General features: G+C 41.9%; 1 protein-coding gene across 11 annotated transcripts in view; it reads right to left on the bottom strand.

Annotated features, from left to right (window-relative positions):
- Positions 1-18,709, bottom strand: part of PRR14L (proline rich 14 like) — a 58,132-nt gene extending 39,423 nt beyond the window's left edge. For 2 of the 11 annotated variants that reach the window (XM_041728425.1, XM_041728431.1), the window contains exons 1-3: positions 18,519-18,698; positions 16,592-16,714; positions 9,404-9,929 (exon numbers count right to left, since the gene is read on the bottom strand). In XM_041728425.1, coding sequence (XP_041584359.1) covers positions 9,404-9,877 — 474 coding nt within the window. In that variant the 5' untranslated portion in view covers positions 9,878-9,929; positions 16,592-16,714; positions 18,519-18,698. Of the gene's footprint in view, positions 1-9,403; positions 9,930-16,591; positions 16,715-18,518 lie in introns of those variants that run through there. The other 9 variants (XM_041728435.1, XM_041728432.1, XM_041728428.1 and 6 more) reach the window with 8 other exon arrangements.
- Positions 18,710-19,488: the final 779 nt, after the last annotated feature.

Here is a 19,488-nt window from a genome sequence, read left to right as displayed (position 1 = left end):
GGATTTGATCCCAGGACTCCAGGATCACGCCCTGGGCTGAAGGCGGCGCTAAACCACTTAGCCACCCAGGCTGCCCAATTAGGAGAGTTCTATCTCAGTCTCAGTAACATGCCACTAGTGCTTTGGGCAATTGTCTGTCACTTTTAACAACAGGAGATGTCAGGGCAAACCATCACTGTGGGGATGACAGTACCCTGGCAGAACTGGAGAACAGGTTATGGCCACCAGTTTAACTACTAATAGCATGAAGTTCAGATTTTTTCCACCTTTAAATATCCCAAAGTGAATTCCTTCCACCACGATATCCCTTTAAGCAAATAGCAAGCTCCTATACACTACCGCAAATTTCATCTAAGACCACAGATTATTAGGATAAGAAGTAAATAAGCTTAATGGGCATTTACTTCAATAGGCTTTAAGTGAAGTCCCACAAATTGCACAAGAATGGGTCTGATTAGGACGTCTGGGTGGCTCAGTGGTTGAGCGTCTGCTTTTGGCTCAGGTCGTGATCCCAGGATCTGGGATCAAGTCCCACACTGGGTTCCTTGTAGGGAGCCTGCTTCTCCCTCTGCCTATGTCTCTGCCTCTCTCTGTCTCTCAAGAATAAATAAATTCTTAAAATATATATATAATTGGGTCTGATGAACATGCCATTAAAAAACCAGTTTCTCCAACAGCATAATATGGCTCAAGTGATCAACAGCCATTGTGGGTCTTTACATAATGTCTTCTGTCCAGATAGCTTCAAATATCGGTCAAAAATGTATACTGACTTTTCATGTACACAGCTAACAGATAATAGACAATCAGAACTTTTCTGTGTCTGTTTTGAGTACAAATAAAGTTTCAAATCCTGGAACCAAAGCTTTTATAACACATTCAACCCAGGCACATCAACTGCTGAGAGAAAAAGAAAAAGTAAAATAATAAACATCCTACAACTTATATCTAAGCACCAAGAAAAACAAACAGAAAATGAAGCATATGGAGGGGAAAAATGGAGGGGACAAAACCCCCACATTGTATAGTTTTCTTTTCTTTTTTTTTTTTCATTGTATAGTTTTCAATGTTAAATCATCTACATGGAATATCACATATCCATCTCTATCTTTTTTTTTTTTTAAAGATTTTTAAAAAAAGTTATAAGAATGCACACAAGTGGGGGGAGGAGCAGAGGGAGAAGCAGACTCCTCGCGGAGCCAGGAGTCGAACTTGGGGCTTGATCCCAGGACCCTGAAACCATGACCTGAGCTGAAGGCAAACACTTAATCAACTGAGCCACCCAGGCACCCTGTACCCATGTCTTATTCTTAAATAACATCAATCTGGTCCACAACCCGGCCTGTAACATCTGCATGCACCAGAGTTGTCGACCTTTGTTCCACAAGTGAGTTCAGAACTGAATTCTTTCTCTCACCATTCAGTCTGGCTCTTGCAGCTGTCCCCGCCACTGTGCCTGTTCTGATACCTTTCCCCTCCTTCCTTTTCGCCTTTCTTCTCTCCTCCTCAATAACAGAGTGGTTCCCGATCAAAGCTCCAAATTATTAGTTATAAGCTTTTATGCCTTTTTGACATAATCATAAGGCAGGAAAGAATTATTTTTGCTGGCTTTCTTTTTAATGACTGAAGTATTTCATGATTAGAAGATTTAAAATTTTTTTAAGTGGATCCTTAAAAAAATGTTAAGTACAGTCACAAAAGGACAAAGAATATAAAATTCCACTCTGATGAAAGTCCCTAGTGTAGACAGACTCTTAGACAGAAAGGAGAATGATAGTAGCCAGGGACCAGGGGGAGGGTAGAATGGGGGAGTTACCATTTAATGGATACAGTTTCAGTTTGGGAAAATGAAAAGAATTCTGGAGATGGATGGTGTAGATGGTTATACAATGTGAACGTGCTTATTAACGCCACTGAACCGTACATTTGCAAATTATTAAAATGGCAATTTTTATAGTTATGGTGCATTTTACCACCATAAAACAAGCAAAAAAAGTTAGCACCAACATTAAAAAGAAGTTGCTTCATAACACATATTTTGTTGTTTTTTCTTTTGACAACAACAAAAATCTATAATTACTTTAAGTGAGATAAAGTGAATGAAATGAATATTTAACAAAATCTGTTTAAGTTTCATCAGAAACCATGATATAGGAAAGTAAACTTCTAAAAATTGGCACAGTCCTTATCCTTGAACTGGGAAATTCACCAAGCAGATCGGACTCTGTTAAATTCATTCGTTTCATATGATGCACGCCCTGAAAGCCTGGGTCTTTCACAATTACAGCAAGTTCTTATTGCTGGAGTCAGGTTCTACTGAAGTCACTACTCATTACCTTTCCTGTCATGATGGATTCTGGTCCAGAGAGAACACAGAGGAGTGGGTAAAGTAGAAATCTTTAGGTATTCTCCTGCAAACCTGAGCCAGTGCCCAACTGTGGGTCTCTTTGCTGGTTTGAGATGAAGAACAGCTGGAGGAAAAGAACTTTATGGAAAGCTGCTCAAGGCTATTAGAAATAAATCACAGAACCCTGGGATGGGAAAAGAACAGCACTCAGGTTGCTTGTCCAAACCAGAAACCCCTCTGCTATATTCCTGACATTCGGTCATTCAGTCTCTTCATAAACATCACTTTCCTGGGATCCCTGGGTGGCGCAGTGGTTTAGCGCCTGCCTTTGGCCCAGGGCGCGATCCTGGAGACCCGGGATCGAATCCCACGTCGGGCTCCCGGTGCATGGAGCCTGCTTCTCCCTCTGCCTGTGTCTCTGCCTCTCTCTCTCACTGTGTGCCTATCATAAATAAATAAATAAAAAATAAATAAATAAAATAAAAGTTAAAAAAAAAAAAAGTAAAAAAAAAAAATCACTTTCCTACACAACCTATTTCTAGACTGGTGGAGATGTTAAAAAGTACCTTTTCTACTGACTTAAATTCTGTGTCCCTCAAGCAAGAAGGGTTTTTGGTTTTTGTTTTGTCATTTTTACTATTATATACAAAGTTTATATTATAAAGTTTTAAATGTTTTTAAATTTAGAGGTAATTTCTCTCAGATGTATAAAAAAAAGTCTGCAAATATTGTTCAAAAAATTTCCTGTAGTCTTCATCCAGCTTTCCTTTTTTTTTTTTTTTTTTTTAAGATTTTTATTTATTCATTCATGAGAGACACAGAGAGAGGCAGAGACACAGGCAGAGGGAGAAGCAGGCTCCATGCAGGGAGCCTGACGTGGGACTCAATCCCGGGACTCCAGGATCATGACCTGGGCTGAAGGTGGCACTAAACTGCTGAGCCACCAAGGCTGCCCCATCCACTTTCCTTAATGTTATCATCTTATACATAACCACAATAGAGTTATTAAGGCCAGTAAACTATTGATACAATTCTAACTACAGAATTTACTCAAATCTTATTAAAGGCTTCCTTAAATCCTTTTTCAGGACCTGTATCCAATGATGCATTTAGTAATCATGTTTCAAGTTCCCCCTTAAACTGACATAATTCCTTGAGGAGATATTCATCTTTTGTGACTTTGACACTTAAAAAGAAAGTCCCTTGATCTGGGTTTGATGTTTCATCATTAGATTCTGGTTATGCTTGGGTGGCAGGAATCTCACAGAAATGATGCTGGTTCTTGGTCATTCCTCTTAAGAGGTACATGGTTTTGGGGTGTCTCACTCCTACGGAGGTGAACTTCTATCACTTGGTTCAGGTGGGGTCTGTCAGGTTTCTCTATGGTGGAGTGATTCTCTTTTGTATACCTTGTAATGATTCTGTTACTTTGTAATTATTTAATATTTTATATGTAAGACACATTTAGAGACAATGTAAATACTTGTTTTTCATTTAAACTTTTAGTCACTAGTTTTAACATCCATTGAGGATTCTTGCTTGAGATGACTATTACTATAATGGTTGCCAAATGGGAGATTTATTTCCATGATTCCATTTATGAATCAGAATTCTTTAAGAGCTTTCTTTTTTCAAGTTATTTATTCAATTATTTTATATCTGCATGGGCTCACGATACTTGCCTTATTTTATGGGTTGTAATTCATTATTATCTTATTTAAGCTCAAATTGGCCCAGTGTTAGCCACTGGGAGCCCCTTCACATTGGCTCCTGTGTCCTTTTGATATGTCTCCATAATTTTCTGAGTGATTAATCACAAATTGTTCCAGGCTCATCCTGTATTTTTCCCTGTGCTAGACTCCAAAACATTTCCCCAAAAAGTCTTGGTTCCTTACATTGGAATATGTTATTTAGAAACCAAGAACTGGGTGCAAGGTGTGCTCACTGCTATAAGATGTCACTGCCTCTATACTCCACCTCATATTCCCATACATATATAGTATTTCTGTACCTATCTACATATATTAAAAGCCAGAAGTTCATACTGCTATCTCCAATTCTATTTCCTCACCACTAGGACCAGTTCATTCTAGCCTCACCCCTGCCCTCACCTGTAATTTCTGCTAGTGAGAAACCTAGCTTGCTCTCATTATCCACCATATTTACCTATTTGCTCACTCCTAGAACACGCATACAGTAGTTTAGGAGTTGCTAAGCCACATCCCTGTGAAAAACAAATTTACTAAAATTTGGAGCACATGGGTGGCTGAGTTGATTAGGCGTCTAACTCTTGATTTTGGCTTAGGTCATGATCTCAGGGTCAGGAGAGAGAGCCTCACGTCAGGCTCTGTGCTGCGTATGAAGCCTACTTAAGATTCTCTCTCCCTCTTGCTCTGTCCCTCCACCCTCCCTTCACCCTGCATACGTGCTCATGCTCTCTTTCTCTCTCTCTCTCTCTCTCTCAAAAAAAAAAAAAAAAGTTTGGGTTTATTGGATTTAGACTTAAAAGTCGAAATACTGTTTCCCAAAGCTATTTGGGTCACTTTTCTTCTTCATCCCCCCCTCCCTTAGTATGGTTTCATTATTCATTTGTTAAGAGTCATCCGTTGGAGTTTTTATTCAATTTTGGGTTCCCTCACATCCTGGTTGTCTAATTAGTTATTTTTTCAAGTACAGCCTCAGAACTATACTCAGATGTATAGTTGTACCAAACATGTACTCAGAATAAGATGTACTCAGAGAAGTATACTTCCTCCTGTTCCTTCTATCCCATTCCCATGTTCTCTACCCAGCTCCCACTGGCTTCAAACCCATTCATTTCTGGTTTATCCTTCCTGTGTGTATGTATATGTGTGTCTTTTATACAAACGAGCAGATACTTGTATACTCATCTCCCCTACTTTCTTGAATGGGAGGATACAGTAGATGTTTACTTGCCCTTTGCTCTTTTCATTAACCAGTATATCCTAGTTTGCAGAAAAAAAGTTAACATAGTAAGCCTGTTATCCTTAGAAAGGCCTGCTTGCAAGGGTGGCCTGGGCTCATCTGGGAACTTAGATTTTGGGAGAGTTTCCAACATTTCCTAAGGATAAGAGTGGCTTGGTGCACCCATATGACAATGGTGTTTGTGTTGAACACCTGCTTTCCTTCTGGAAGTCTGGAATTTTGTTATGTACCAGGCAGAGGATGCTCATATAACCAGCTCCTAGTAAAACCCCTGGGCTCTAACAAGCTTTCATGGTAGACATTTCACATGTGTTGTCACTGTTTGTTCTTGGAAAAGACTGTGTGTGTGTGTGGGGGGGGGGGGGGCGGCGGCGAGGGACTACCCTGGGAGAGGACTCTTGGAAGCTATAGCACCTGATATTTTCTGAACTTTGCACCATGCTTCTCCTTTGCTAATTGCTTTATACCCATTTGTTACAATTAATCTTAGCTACAAGTATGACCATGTGCTGAGTGAGTCCTATGAGTTCCAGTGAATCCCCAAACCTGGAGGTGGTCCTGAGGAGCCATGACAAACCTGGAAATCACCCCATATCAGTACATGGAGATCCTCAATTCTTTATTACAGGAACATAGTGCCCCATGTATGGATGTTCCATATGCACACTATAGTTTATTCAGCCTCTTCTCTATATGTGGACATTTACATTGCTTCCAACATTTTGCAATGCTACAAACAGTAACTTTGGGTATATGTATTTCTATAATTTGGAGGTGTATATTTGGGGTAGATTCCTAGAAATGAGAGTGCTGGGTCAATAGGTGAAAGCATATGCATTCTGGTTAGGTGTAGCCAAATTCCTCTTCTGAAAGGTTCTATCAGTATGCATTCCCACCAACAACATGTGAGAACACCTTTTTCCTCACAGCCTTGTCAATAAGATATGTTGCCATAATTTTTCATTTTCTCCAATCTGTTAAGTAAAAAGTGGTATTTTGATTGTTTAAAACTACATATCTCTAATTATAAGTGAGATTGACTACCTCTTCATGTGTTTAAGAATACACACATCAACACACACACACACACAAACATGAATCATCTATTCAAGTCTTTCCTTCATTTTTCTATTGGGCTTTCTTTTCCTTCTTTTTTTTTTTTTTTCCTATTGGGTTTTCCATTCCTCAATCTAAGAGTTCTTTATATATCAATGGGGAGCTGGTCTGCCTTGGTCAGTAGAGCATTCAACTCTTGATCTCAGAGTTGTAAGTTTGAACCCCATGTTGGGTATAAAAAATACTTAAAAATAAAATCTTAAAAAAAAAAGAGAGGGAGAGCTCTTTATGGGGTGGCTGGGTGGCTCAGTTGGTTAAGTGTCTGTCTGCCTTTGGCTCAGGTCATAAAGCCAGGGTCCTAGGATTGAGCCCTGCTCAGCAGGGAGCCTGCTTCTTCCTCTCCTTCTGCCCCTCCCTCTGCTCATGCATTCATTGCTCTCTTGCGCACGCTGTCTCTCTAATAAATAAACAAAATCTTTAAAAAAGGGAGTTCTTTACTAGAGAGGTAAGTCCTTTATCTGTGATATATATTGCAAAATATTCTAATTCATCAACTGTTTTTGTCTGTTTGTTCTGCCAATCTAGCAAGAATTCTTATCTTGATATCCAAGGATGTCTAGGCTCTAAAAACCTTCTAAAATAGTGGTATCCTTTTCTGAGAGATCAGAAAAGCATTCATTCAGATTTTCAAAGGGTCCTGTGACCTGAGAATGACTGAACTACATACACTATATCTTCTACAGAGCCTAACTGTGCCAAACAGAACCACTTCTGCTTGACAGCTCTCCAAATTATTGAAGGCTTCTCTTACTTGATTCTTCTTTTATAGGACACACCCTAGCAACTAGCCTCCAATGGTTATTTTCAGTTTTTTGTCATTAGTGTTAATTCTTTATCATGAATGCATTTCTGGCTTTCTATACTCTGCCTACATATGATACGTGACACCAGGCTCAGCATGGGGAGGAGAGGACATGATCCCTTTGGCCAGTGACCCCAACACTGACACATTCCTTGCTTCCCCTCTGCCCTCTCCACCTCCAGGGGCATCCTGAGCTAATCTGAGTGCTGGGGGGAGGAGAGAGGACTGTGAGTGTGATATTCTAGGTACACAACAGAGTACAACTGTTATTTCTCAGTCCAGGTAACACATTTCTGTTAATGTACATATTAAGCGCAAATTGGCTTTTCTTGGCAGGTATCCTACAAAGTCAATTCTAAATGACTAGCTAAAACCTGCAGGTCTTTTGTTTCTCCAAAAGTACTTCTGCTTCTTTTTCACTTATGAAGTTCACTTTTTGAAATCAAGTAAAAAAATCTTACATTTATACCTATTAAATTTCATTTTCCAGGCACCTGGGTCGCTCAGTGGTTGAGCATCTGCCTTTGGTTCAGGTTGTGATCCCAGAGTCCTGGCATTGAGTCTCACATCAGGCTCCTGAAAGGGAGCCTGGTTCTCCCTCTGCCTATGTCTCTGCCTCTCTCTTTGAGTCTCTGTCTCATGAATAAATAAATAAGATCTTTAAAAAAATTTAAAAAATAAATTTCATTTTGCTTTATACAATTCAGAATAGCATTTATCTCTGGTGGAGCTGAGAGGGAGTAAGGTACAGTAATTTTCTAGATCTTAGGTTGAGAGGCATATATATATTTGTGAATGTATTAAATTCACTACGTACTTAATAATTTTTATATATGTACTTTAATACCAAATACTACATGAAATTTTTGGTAAATCACAGAAAATTTTCACCTTAGACCGAGCCCACCATTTCAAGAAGAAACTTCTATCTAGATCTTGAATCTATTACTTCACTTATATTTTTAAGGGCAGATCATCATAGCATAAAATCTGTTATGTTACTTAATTACTTCTATCTAAAGATTAATCTATTCTTAACTATGGTCAACATATGAAGCCTACTAACAACAATCAATTGCCCTGTAACCTATGTAAACAAATGACGTATTTACAAGGTGGGAAATAGAGCTTAGTCCAGAAAGCCCAGATAATATGAATTTATTTGTGGGTCTAGAGTGGGGGGTTGGCAAACTATAGACCACGGGTCAGTACCTTATAAAAAAGGTTTACTGAAATAGAGCCACATTCATCCATTTATGTACTGTCTATGCCTGCTTTCATGCTACAAGGGCAGAGCTGAGTAGTTCTGACAGAGACCCTATGGCCTACAAAGTCTAAAATATTTACAACATGGCCCTGTACAGAAAAAAAGTTTGCTGAACCCTGGTCTAAGGCATCATCTGTAGGAGAAAGTAAGTTTTCTAGTGTACTTGGCAGGTATATTCCTTTAGGAATCTGGGTTCCTCGGGCCACCACAGCTCACTAATCATTAGTCCTACCTATGTAAACCCTATTAATTTCACACTTACAGAGACTGATTTCCCACATAGGCTTGCCTACAGGGAGAAGACATACTGACCAGCCAGTGTGACCATTCCTACCAAGTAATGATTCCACTTTTCACTATGAATTAAAGAAATGGCTTTCTGACTTATACTTTAGTCTCTCATGAGGTAGATTATTAGCATGGGTCTTTTGGAGACAATAACCTCTAATATGCTTGAAAATAAAAGTCATTTCTAGACCTACAAAATTAAGGACCAGCTCCTAAAATATGGAGATCCCTCTAGGGACCTATGAAGCCCTACCTGGGTTAGCAGAGTCCCTCAGAGATTTCTCTGTGATATGTCCCTCCATCCTATTCATGATGCTACCAAAACTTAAGGAATGAGTACCCATCATTTCTTAAAATCAGATGCAGAAATATCACATAGAAACTCAACATTCCACATACAGTAGCTGCTTCAGAGAAGTGACACTTTTTCATTAGATAAGCACTTTCTCTCAAGTGTCTCATGTGACACAAATGTTTTAAAACATCATCAAAAGAAAATTAACATCAAAATCAACATTTTGGAAATGTTTCAAGAAAAAATCATAAGCTACCTGTCAGCATCTGTACTTTATCAAGTGAAGTGTTACTCTGGAAAGCTGTCATTCACACTCATCTGAATTGAGATCTCATGTCTTACCTGACTTAGGCTGATCTTTTCTTCAGCAGCTGTGGAATGTTGATGTGGGTCTTCCTTTGCTCCCTCACAGGGGTCTCTTATAATTTCCGCCTGGTCCCCTTGATCTCTGAAGACCTTTAGCTCCACGCTCTTGGTTTTCTCTTCCCTATCCAAGATCCCAGAAGCCACAGAACCTCCTGCTGTGGAGTCCACCAGCCCACACCGCCCAGGCTCACCCCCATGATCCAAGGTGCCAGAAGTTTCTTCACAACAACTTTCCGCACGAGTCCTCTGCAGCTCCAAGGGCACTGCCCTACTCTGACTTATAAGAGAGCTTGAGGCTCCGGGTTTTACATCTGGAATCACACTTGGCTCAGGGTCAGCATGAAGCTCTTTGGAGACACTCACAGGGAGTTCAGAGTATAATTCCTGTACCACGGCAGACATGGAGGAATCAAGTGGAACTGGCTGAGTCTCTACTCCGGATGACAGCATTAGGGCAGATGGAAGATTATGGAGTCAAGTCTTTTACATCAAACGGTTCACCCTGACACAAATCAAAGGAAGGGATAAAAGTTTAAAATCTTACAGGGTAGAAGAAAGCTGCTTCAGCTAAAACTGGCTAAAATAAGGTGAAAAAATTCCACCTCAAATGCTGGCAAAATCTGGCACCAAACATCCTCCTTAAAGACTGTGAGTAGAAAAATAAATATCTTAAACCTTTAATAGACATCTGTCTAATCACAACTCAAATACTGCCTTACAAACAATTCCAATTTAAACCTGGAGGGCCAGCAAATGTAGATGAGAATAAGACATGTCTAAGCACCCAAGGATAGAATTGATGTAAATTAGAAGATAAAGATGATTGTCTACTTGTTTTCAGGGCATGAACCTTGCCTATTCCGTTCATTGCTATTTCTCTACTGCCTGGGAGAGGTGCTTGTCATATAGAAGGTATTTAGTAAATACTTGCTAAATGAACATATACTGAGGGATTCTGAGGAATCTGATACACTGACTTTTCCTCAAGAAGAATTCTCTATGAAAGAAAGTATAGAGACAACATAATTCCATTCCTTTACTGCTTACCAAACACTTGAGCTGTATCTATCCAGACTGGCACAAGACACTACTAAACCAGATCTTTAGCAGAATCCTCTCTGACTTATTCAGCATCTTGAGATTTTCCAAGTGCCTTCACAGATACAACATATTTGAATTTCACAACCCCGTGAACAAAGCAGAGCCACTATCACCATCCCACTACAGATCCTGACATCACCCTGAAGAGGTAAAAGTGACCTGCCTAAAACATTACAGAGTTCTCCGAGGAGGGGGCAGGGGAAACCCAAGGGACTTCTACAGTGTTGGAAATGTTTCAATTCTTGCACCGGAGAGTGGAAACGGGTTATTTGCTATAATACGTATGCTTGTGTAGTTCATAAAAAGACATTATTAAAGTTAACACACACATGCAAGCACACAGGAGCAGGCACACACACGAGCACACAGACACACATACAGCTAGGAAATAGTACATTTGGAACCAGGGTTTCCTGATTGGTAATTTTTCCATTTTAGTCTACCAAGTGTGTAGTTTCCACAACAAAATCCACTTTGACTTAGCCAAGGTGAAAACTAGTTAACCAAATAAGATACTATATGCTTTCATTCTTGATACCTTCCCTAATCCTAACAAAAGGAGAGAAAACGTAAGAAATTTCTGGCAACTGAGTTCATAACAAGGATTCATCTGAGGTATTGATGGCAAATCCCTTTGGCCAAAACATACACAGGAAAGGATATTTCAAAGAGACAGCAGATTTCTATTCCCTACCACTTACTAACATCCATCTTTACCAAAATAAACCTATTACATACAAGCAAAATCCATTGCTGGCTACCAAACTGTTTTGAGTTGTCTTACCTTCTCTCCACTGACCACATTCAGATTTCTGAGCAAGAGGGACTCTCCAATATACCATATAAATTTCTACAATTCAGTTTCCCTGGACCCTGTTTCTATTCCTGCCCTGAATTTCTGGGGGAGTCCACACATGTCACTTAAACAAGACACTTGCTCTGCCTCTAGGTTAAGAAGTATCCGCTCCTTGAATATTCCTGGGTTTAAAGACTGAAAGATTGTAATCCTTCCTCCTTGCACAGAAGGTCCCATCTTTTGACCTGTGCTATCAAGACTGAAGCTGGGGGGGAAAGGGGGGGCACCTAGGTGGCCAGTAGTTGAGCATCTCTGCCTTTGGTTCAGGTTGTGATCCTGGGGTCCTGGGATCAAGTCCCTCATCAGGCTCCCTTCAGGGAGCCTACTTCTCCCTCTGCCTATGTCTCTGTCTCTCTCTCCGTGTCTCTCATGAATAAATAAAAAAAATCTTAAAAAAAAAAGAAAAAGACTGAAGCTGGGGGCTGAGGTGGGACAGATGACAGAGAGGTCCTTTCATTTTGGGCCATTCCGTCTTTCTTCTGGTTTCCCAACCTGTGGTAGATTATTTACTTACTCACGTTCCTATGCTTTCATCTACTGGGTGTCCTTAATGTTTTGAAGGACTCCTCCCCAAACATAAAAGTATGTAACATTACACTACTAATTTAAATACTAGAAATTACAGGAAATCAGACTGCTAGTCCATTCAGTTTAAAGAACACAGGAGGGTTGATGGAAACATTTTAATCCAAAAAAGCAGCAAGGAGAGCAGCCCTGGTGGCGCAGCGATTTGGTGCCGCCTGCAGCCTGGGGTGTGATCCTGGAGACCCGGAATCAAGTCCCGCATCGGGCTCCCTGCATGGAGCCTGCTTCTCCCTCTCCCTGAGTCTCTGCCTCTCTCTCTGTGTGTCTATGAATAAATAAATAAAATCTTAAAAAACAAAACAAAACAAAAAAAAAGCAGCAAGGAGAAATAAACTGTTGTGTCCGGGAGTATGGTGATAATCAAATGAGACACTTTCATAAATGGTGCTCACAAAATGTATCATTTTTGGGGCTACAATCCTCCCCTTTCTCCTCTAGCTCCTGGATATTTTTAGGGGCACTTTTATTTATTTTTTTTAAAAAGGTTTTATTTATTTATTCATGAGACACACACACAGAGAGAGAGACGCAGAGCTATAAGCAGAGGGAGAAGCAGGCTCCTCGCAGGGAGCCCAATGTGGGACTTGATCCCAATACAGGATCATGCCCTAAGCCCAAGGCAGACAGATGCTCAACCAGTGAGCCACCCAGGTGTCCCTTTAGGGGCCCTTTAAAGTTTAGGCCACTTAGTGTGTGTGTTAATAGCTGAAGTAGAATTGCTACTTCACACCAAAAAAAGGGAGGAGGTGCCCAATTTTCATTTGGTTCAGTTTTCCTTTCCCAACAAGGACCCAATCTAGTTTTTGGTTATCACCACATACAGACCGGAAGAATAAGTGCAGGAAAGGATACTGTCAAACAGCAGTTTTGTTGATGGAGATAGGCTCCCTGGCTCTCTATTATCACATATGCAAGAGGTCCTCTCACTTGCCTGCACTAAAGTGTGAGCGTCCTCAAAAGTTTAATCCTTGACACACCTCCCCATTCCAGGCTTCACTTTTTTGATGACCTCACCTCTTTTATAACCTTTCTACTATGCAGATGACTCAAAACCCTTTAAGTATAGGTGACCACATGAGCCAACAATTCTACTACTAGGTATACATGCACAAAAACTAGTACCCAAATGTTTGTTAGCAGCACGATTCACAACAGCCAAAAAGTAGAAACAGCTTACATGCCCACCAACTGATGAATGGATAAACAAAGTGGTATATACATACAATAGTATATTACTTGGCTGTAAAAAGGAATGAAATACTGACCTGATACAACGTGGATGAACCTTGAAGACATTATGGTAAATAAGATACCCAGTCACAACGAATCATATATTATAAGAACTCATTTATATAAAACATCCAGAGTAGGCAAATCTAAGGAGTCAGAAAGCGAATTACTGGTTGCTCAATGAGAGATGGGAAAACTGGAAGTGACTGCTAACAGAGTTTCTTTTGGGGGCAATAAAAATGTTCTAAAATTTATTGTTGATATGGTTAAAAAACTCTGTGACTATGCTAAGAACCAATGAATTATATAAGTTGATGAATTGTATGACATGCAAATTATATCTGAAAGCTATTTAAAACAAAAACAAAAATAAAAATACCTGTCCCCAGCCCCCATCTCTTCTCAAATTCCTGACCAATATTTCATTTATAAGGATGGTACCCCTCCCAAACTTAACATATCTATGATGGAACCCATTTAACCCGATGAATAATTGAGTCTTACTACATACAAATAGCTATGAGAAACGAAGATGAGTAAGATGTTCTCGGTAAACTTACATGTTTATTTTTTATCATGTTGCCTCTCTTGGTAACAACACTCCCATTATTCTAGAGCTCAGACTTGAACATCTAGACATAACTATATCTGACCTTCTACTTGTTACATTAGCACTTGCAGTCCATGGACTCAACTCCTACGGTATCTCTAACAAATCACACTCCTTTCCATCCCCATGGTCCCAATTCAAGATTTGTTCCAAACACAGGACCATGCACAAATACACATTTGCTAAACAGATCTGTATCATGAAGAGGCAATACTGATAATCACACAGAATGGTTCAAAATATTCTTCAAGGAAAACAGTGCCATTACATTTCCTATGCATCTACACTGTAAACTGGCATTGGCCAAAAGAGAATTTTAAAGCGTTGGTTCCCATGAAATAACATCCAATTTACAAAAGCCAAACATCACAAAGCTATCATCTCTTGAAACCTGTTTGTTAAAGATATCGTTCTAAGAATTTTCAACCTATGAAACAACTAAGCACACTGGCCATTGAAGCAAAGCAGACTTCTCTCCTTTTCTCCTTGCCCCATCCTGGGTCCTCAAGTTTCTGAGCAGTATCTGCAGTTGAGTCACCCAGAATAGGTGAGTGTCTCGCTGGAACCATGAGAGTTGAAGTATATTTAGATGCAAGCTTAGAGTAGCAGATTAAAATTATTCTCAGCTCACTAGCCTGTACCACCAAACTCTTATTTTAGCCATCTATCAAAATACTGGTAATGCCACAGACTGCATGATCAGAACAAAATTATAACAAGATATTCAAGTTCTTTAAAAGTTAATTTCTAAATACGCTGGAACAATTAAAAATGGTGTAGGGGATCCCTGGTGGCTCAGTGGTTTAGAGCCTGCCTTCAGCCCAGGGCGTGATCCTGGAGTCCCAGGATCGAGCCCCACATCAGGCTCCCTGCATGGAACCTGCTTCTCCCTCTGCCTGTGTCTCTGCCCCTCTCTCTCTCTGTGTCTCTTATGAATAAATAAATAAAATCTTTAAAACATAACATAATAAAATAAAATAAAATAAAATAAAATAAAATAAAATAAATAAAAAATGGTGTAAAGAAACATAACTCTACAATATAAACAAAGCTCCCTGGGATAGTTTATCAAACTAAACATCAGAACTCTTATTTTGGTAAAATATCCACATAGGAAAACTGAAAAAATATAATCAAATATTATATTAACAGTATATTAACAGTATTACCCTGGGTGATAGGATCACAAACAACTTATATGTTGCAGTTTTGTGTGTGTGTGTGTGTGTGTTTACAATAAGTGTGTATTACTTCTGTTAAAACACCTTTTAAACATTATTTCCCAAGATCCAAATAGGAATGAAGAATAACCAGTAAGTGTATTATCCCTTTACTTTATCAATATCTTTCCAAATGTCAGCTCTCTGCCTCAACCATAAAAGTTTTTACAGTAGAGTGTTAAGTAAACTTGAAGAGGAAACAGTGAATAACACATGTTCATAAAATGAAGGCAGGGATTTATAGCTTAATTCTTACTAATGACTTATAACCAACCTACTAGGTGAGGATACTAGGTAATTATCTAGTTTGAGGTATAAGCAAAAAATAAATCATAGATTCAAACAACTCTTACCAGCTGCTACTGGCTTGTCATCCTTACTGTGATACAAATAAGAATCAGATTGTTTAGGGAATGGACTTATTCCTGTAAAAAGCTCATATTTATACGGAGTATGCAATAAAGTTACCCCAATAAAAGAAGAAATTCTTTTGAATTGAGAACAATCATCTCAAAACCTGTGTATGTCAAATGCAACAGCAGTGCTGGGAAGCAATCTAGTGGCTGGTCTCCAAACTAGGAGATCAGGGTCCCCATCCTGCAGGCTATACGGCCTTGAATGTGTCACTTAACTTTCCTGGGCTTGTTTTTCACATGTAAAATGAACAAATAAAACAAAGTAACCTCAAAGGGTCCTGCCACCCATAAAAATCCCGTGACTCTAAATGATAACTTTTCTATTTCGCTTTGTTCCTCAAAGTACTTCTATAGATACCAACAGAAGAAGTTCAGTGGAACAATCCACAAAAACAAGGACTGAATAGATATGATGACACTAAACTCATATCTATCAATAGTAACTCTGAATGTGAACGGGCTTGATGACCCCATCAAAAGGCGCAGGGTTTCAGACTGGATAAAAAAGCAGGACCCATCTATTTGCTGTCTACAAGAGACTCATTTTAGACAGAAGGACACCTACAACCTGAAAATAAAAGGTTGGAGAACCATTTACCATTCAAATGGTCCTCAAAAGAAAGCAGGGGTTGCCATCCTTATATCAGATATAGATACCAACAATGGTGGTAGAGTTCTAACTAAGTAAGCCCCACTGCACGTACTCATGGCATAGGAAGTAATTTAAGGAACACTTTACACACAAAAAAGATGGACAGCTTTTTCATAGAGGCAGCGTTAATTCCTATCCCACCAAATAACAAAAACATGAAAAGAAGAAAATAAACTACCGGTGAAAGATTAACACTGCAACTCTCAATCTCATTAGAATACATTTCATAATACTAAAATCCTGACAATGTGGCCCTTTCAGTTAACACTCCCTAAAACAAAAAGTTCTGGGGGGTACAAAGTTTACAGCAGCAAGTAAAACGTAGAAAAGAGGAATCAAACAAAGAAAACAGCAGAGGAGAAAACCATGTGCCCAATAATCCCCAGTCTGAGGGTCTCCCCTCCCTTTAATTCCAAAGCAAAAGGGCTGCTCAAAACGAAGAGCGGTTAGTAACACCCGGCGCTGCCACACTTGTGTCAAAGGACAATACTCACAATATCGATCAGGCCCTCAGAAGTTCACAACACTCCTTTCACCTTGAGAAAGGGGCTTTCTTTTCCAAGACTCGGACACTGTAGCCAATGCCTCCATGAGGGCATTCGGAGAAGGGGCCTCTTCTTGAGGGACAGAGAAAGAAGAATCTTTTAACAAGATCTCTAGACAAACAGAAAGTCGGGGAGGGAAGTCTACATACTACACAGGGCCCAGCTCTTCAACATGGAGTGTGCAGGAAATTTCAAAAGCATCAAGCACTGTTTCCCTTTCCCTTCCTTTATTAGCATGCAGAAAAAGGATCCCTCTGTCTCCACATGGGGAGTGAAACAGCGAAAATGCTCCTAATGTCTGACAAAGGCTTTCTGCATAAAAGATTTTCATTTCTTTTTCAAAGGAAGAGGAGAAGGAAACCATCTGTGCCACTCTAAATACACTACAGGAAAGAGTCTTCTTCTCAAAGGTAGAGAGTCTTATTTTTCTTGGGAGAGAAAGAGAGAAAAGAAGTTAGAAGCTCCAGAGGAGGGGGGAGGTGTGCAGATAAGCAGGAAGCTTTTTAATCGCTACAGCAGGTAGGGGGAGTGGGAGAGGACATCTCTAACCACTCAGGAAGAAGTGATAGCTTCTGTGGACAAAGGGAAGGCTGCCTTTTTAGTAGCAGTTCCCCCTCCCTCTCAGTACAGACCTGTTTCCAAAAACAAAGTCTTTTCTCCTGATTATTCGGAGACCCTCTTTGTTCATGGGGAGCATGGAAGAACCTAAACGGAGTAGAAATGCCTCTTTCTCCACCCCAGGGTGGGGGGGAAGTCTCCTTTACTAGTGAGAAAGGCTGGGGCTGAACACCTGTGATGTGGGGGTGGGGGACGGGAAGAGGCCTGCAAGGAGAAATCTGCGTCTCTATGGGAAGACATTAGTTTGCTTTCTTCAATAACAACGACAACAAATTAAGTATCGATGGCAGCAACAATGTACCAAAAGCTTTACTATGCCCTAAGCACTTACACGAATTCTCCCTTAGTCCTCAAGACGACGCTCTACAAAGAGCAAAATTAGAGAACCCAAGTTAGAGATGGGGGGGAGGGGTGATCGGGACTCAGAAAGGTCCAGCAACCAACCAAGGTCACAAAGATGGGGAAATGGGGACGTAGACTTGCCACTACCATGTTCCAGACGCCATGCTCTTAACTGTGCAAGGGGAAGGAGCTCATTGCACGCCCAGAGACCTGAGGGAAGAGAAGGCGAGGCCCCCTCGATGGACGTGATGGGAGGCGGGGGGCTGGCGGGAGCGGGGAGACGGACTTCCAACACTAACTACCAAGTCAATTCAGGGTCTATCTCTTTGTATCTAGGAGTAAAGGTGAAAAATAAAAGAAAGAAGGTACGTCTCTCTTTTACGGGGAAGGAAGACACCCCCACCCCCACCCCGCCCCAACACCTGCAGGCAAGTCGAGGCTCGCCACTCCGTCTGGGGGGGCGCTGGCCATATCCGGGGGCCATCCACCACCCCTCCTATTGAGATAAGTTGAGAATCCCACCCCCCCCGCACCCGGGGAGCGGACACTGCGCCGCGACAAACGCACAGGCGCGGGGGAAGAGCGTGCGCCCACGACAAGGGGCGGCGCCCTCCCCGAGAAGTTGGGGGTCCCCCGCCGTAGGGAGGTGGACGAGGAGTATCTCTCCCCCGTCGGAGCCGCGACTCGGAGAAGCTTCCCCCCCCCCCCCCCCGGCGACGCGGGGCCTGGTCCCCTCCCTCTCCCCGGGTTGTTCCGCCGCCCGCAGAGCAGCCTCCGTTCCGTTCGGCGCCCCAAGAGGCGCGGGGGGGGGCCGGCCCGGGGACCCCTCAGCCTGCAGCGCCCGGCGGAGGGTCCCCTCAGGGTGCAGCGGGGCGGGGCGGCAGCGCCCGAAGCCTTCCCGCCCCCGGCCTCTTACCCTGGGGCCTGCTCCGCGGCCCGCGCTCGCCCCGCCAGCCCGGCCTTTGCAGCCGCAGCCCCGTCGCTGCCAAAGCTACCTGAGCCTACCGAGCCGAGAGAGCCCGGGGGCGCTCCAGCCGCCACCGCCTCTTCGTCTCTATGGTCTTCTTCCTCCTTGCTGCCCCCCCCTCCCAACCCCACCCCGCACTTCCTCATCCGGGGCCCGAGCAAGCCATGCGGGCTCGCCCAAGTCCCGCCCCCGATCGGCGCGCGCGCAATCCGAGGGGCGGCTCTTCCCGCGTCAGACCTCGCGTCCTGCGCCGCCTCTAGCCGCCCGCTCTGCCTCGCCCCTGCAGCCTGGGTTCTTAAAGGGGAACACACCTTTTGCACAGGCGCCTACCGAACCGCTGCTACCACCCCAGTCCGGGCCACTGTCTTTTCTGGTGCGAATGGCTGCAGTTCTAGGGGACTCTGTCTGGCAGCTCAGGAGATCTTTTTATAACTTGAATCAGTGTGTTAATCGTGATAGTCCCCTGCTCCTTCTTTTTTTTTTTTTTTTAAGATTTTATTTATTTATTGATGAGAGATGGAGAGAGAGGGAGACAGGCAGAGCCGGACGTGGGACTCGATTCCGGGTCCCAGCGTCAGGCCCAGGGCTGAAGGCGGCGCTAAACTGCTGAGCCACCCGGGCTGCCCCTCCCCTGCTCCTTGTAATCACACTGAGCACTAAATCTAAATGGGACCTCTGCCTCCGGTCCTGCATGGCATCTTGTTTTAATTTCTTCAAGGCTTAAACACTGGCTGAAATTGTCACGTTGCGACTCTTTATTGATTCGTTTATCATCTGTCCTTTCCCATGCTTGTTCATCGTTCTGCGGTCAGCACCTAGCACAGTGTTGGGCACAAGCAGAAACATTTGAAGGAAGGAAAAGATTTATTCAAAAGGGAATCAAAGGAGCCCCTGGGTGGCTCAGTCGGTTAAGTGTCCA

The sequence above is a fragment of the Vulpes lagopus genome, chromosome 14, assembly GCF_018345385.1.
Source record: "Vulpes lagopus strain Blue_001 chromosome 14, ASM1834538v1, whole genome shotgun sequence".
NCBI lineage: Eukaryota > Metazoa > Chordata > Mammalia > Carnivora > Canidae > Vulpes > Vulpes lagopus.
Note: the sequence above shows the minus strand (reverse complement) of the source record. Positions and strands in the feature narration are given on the sequence as shown.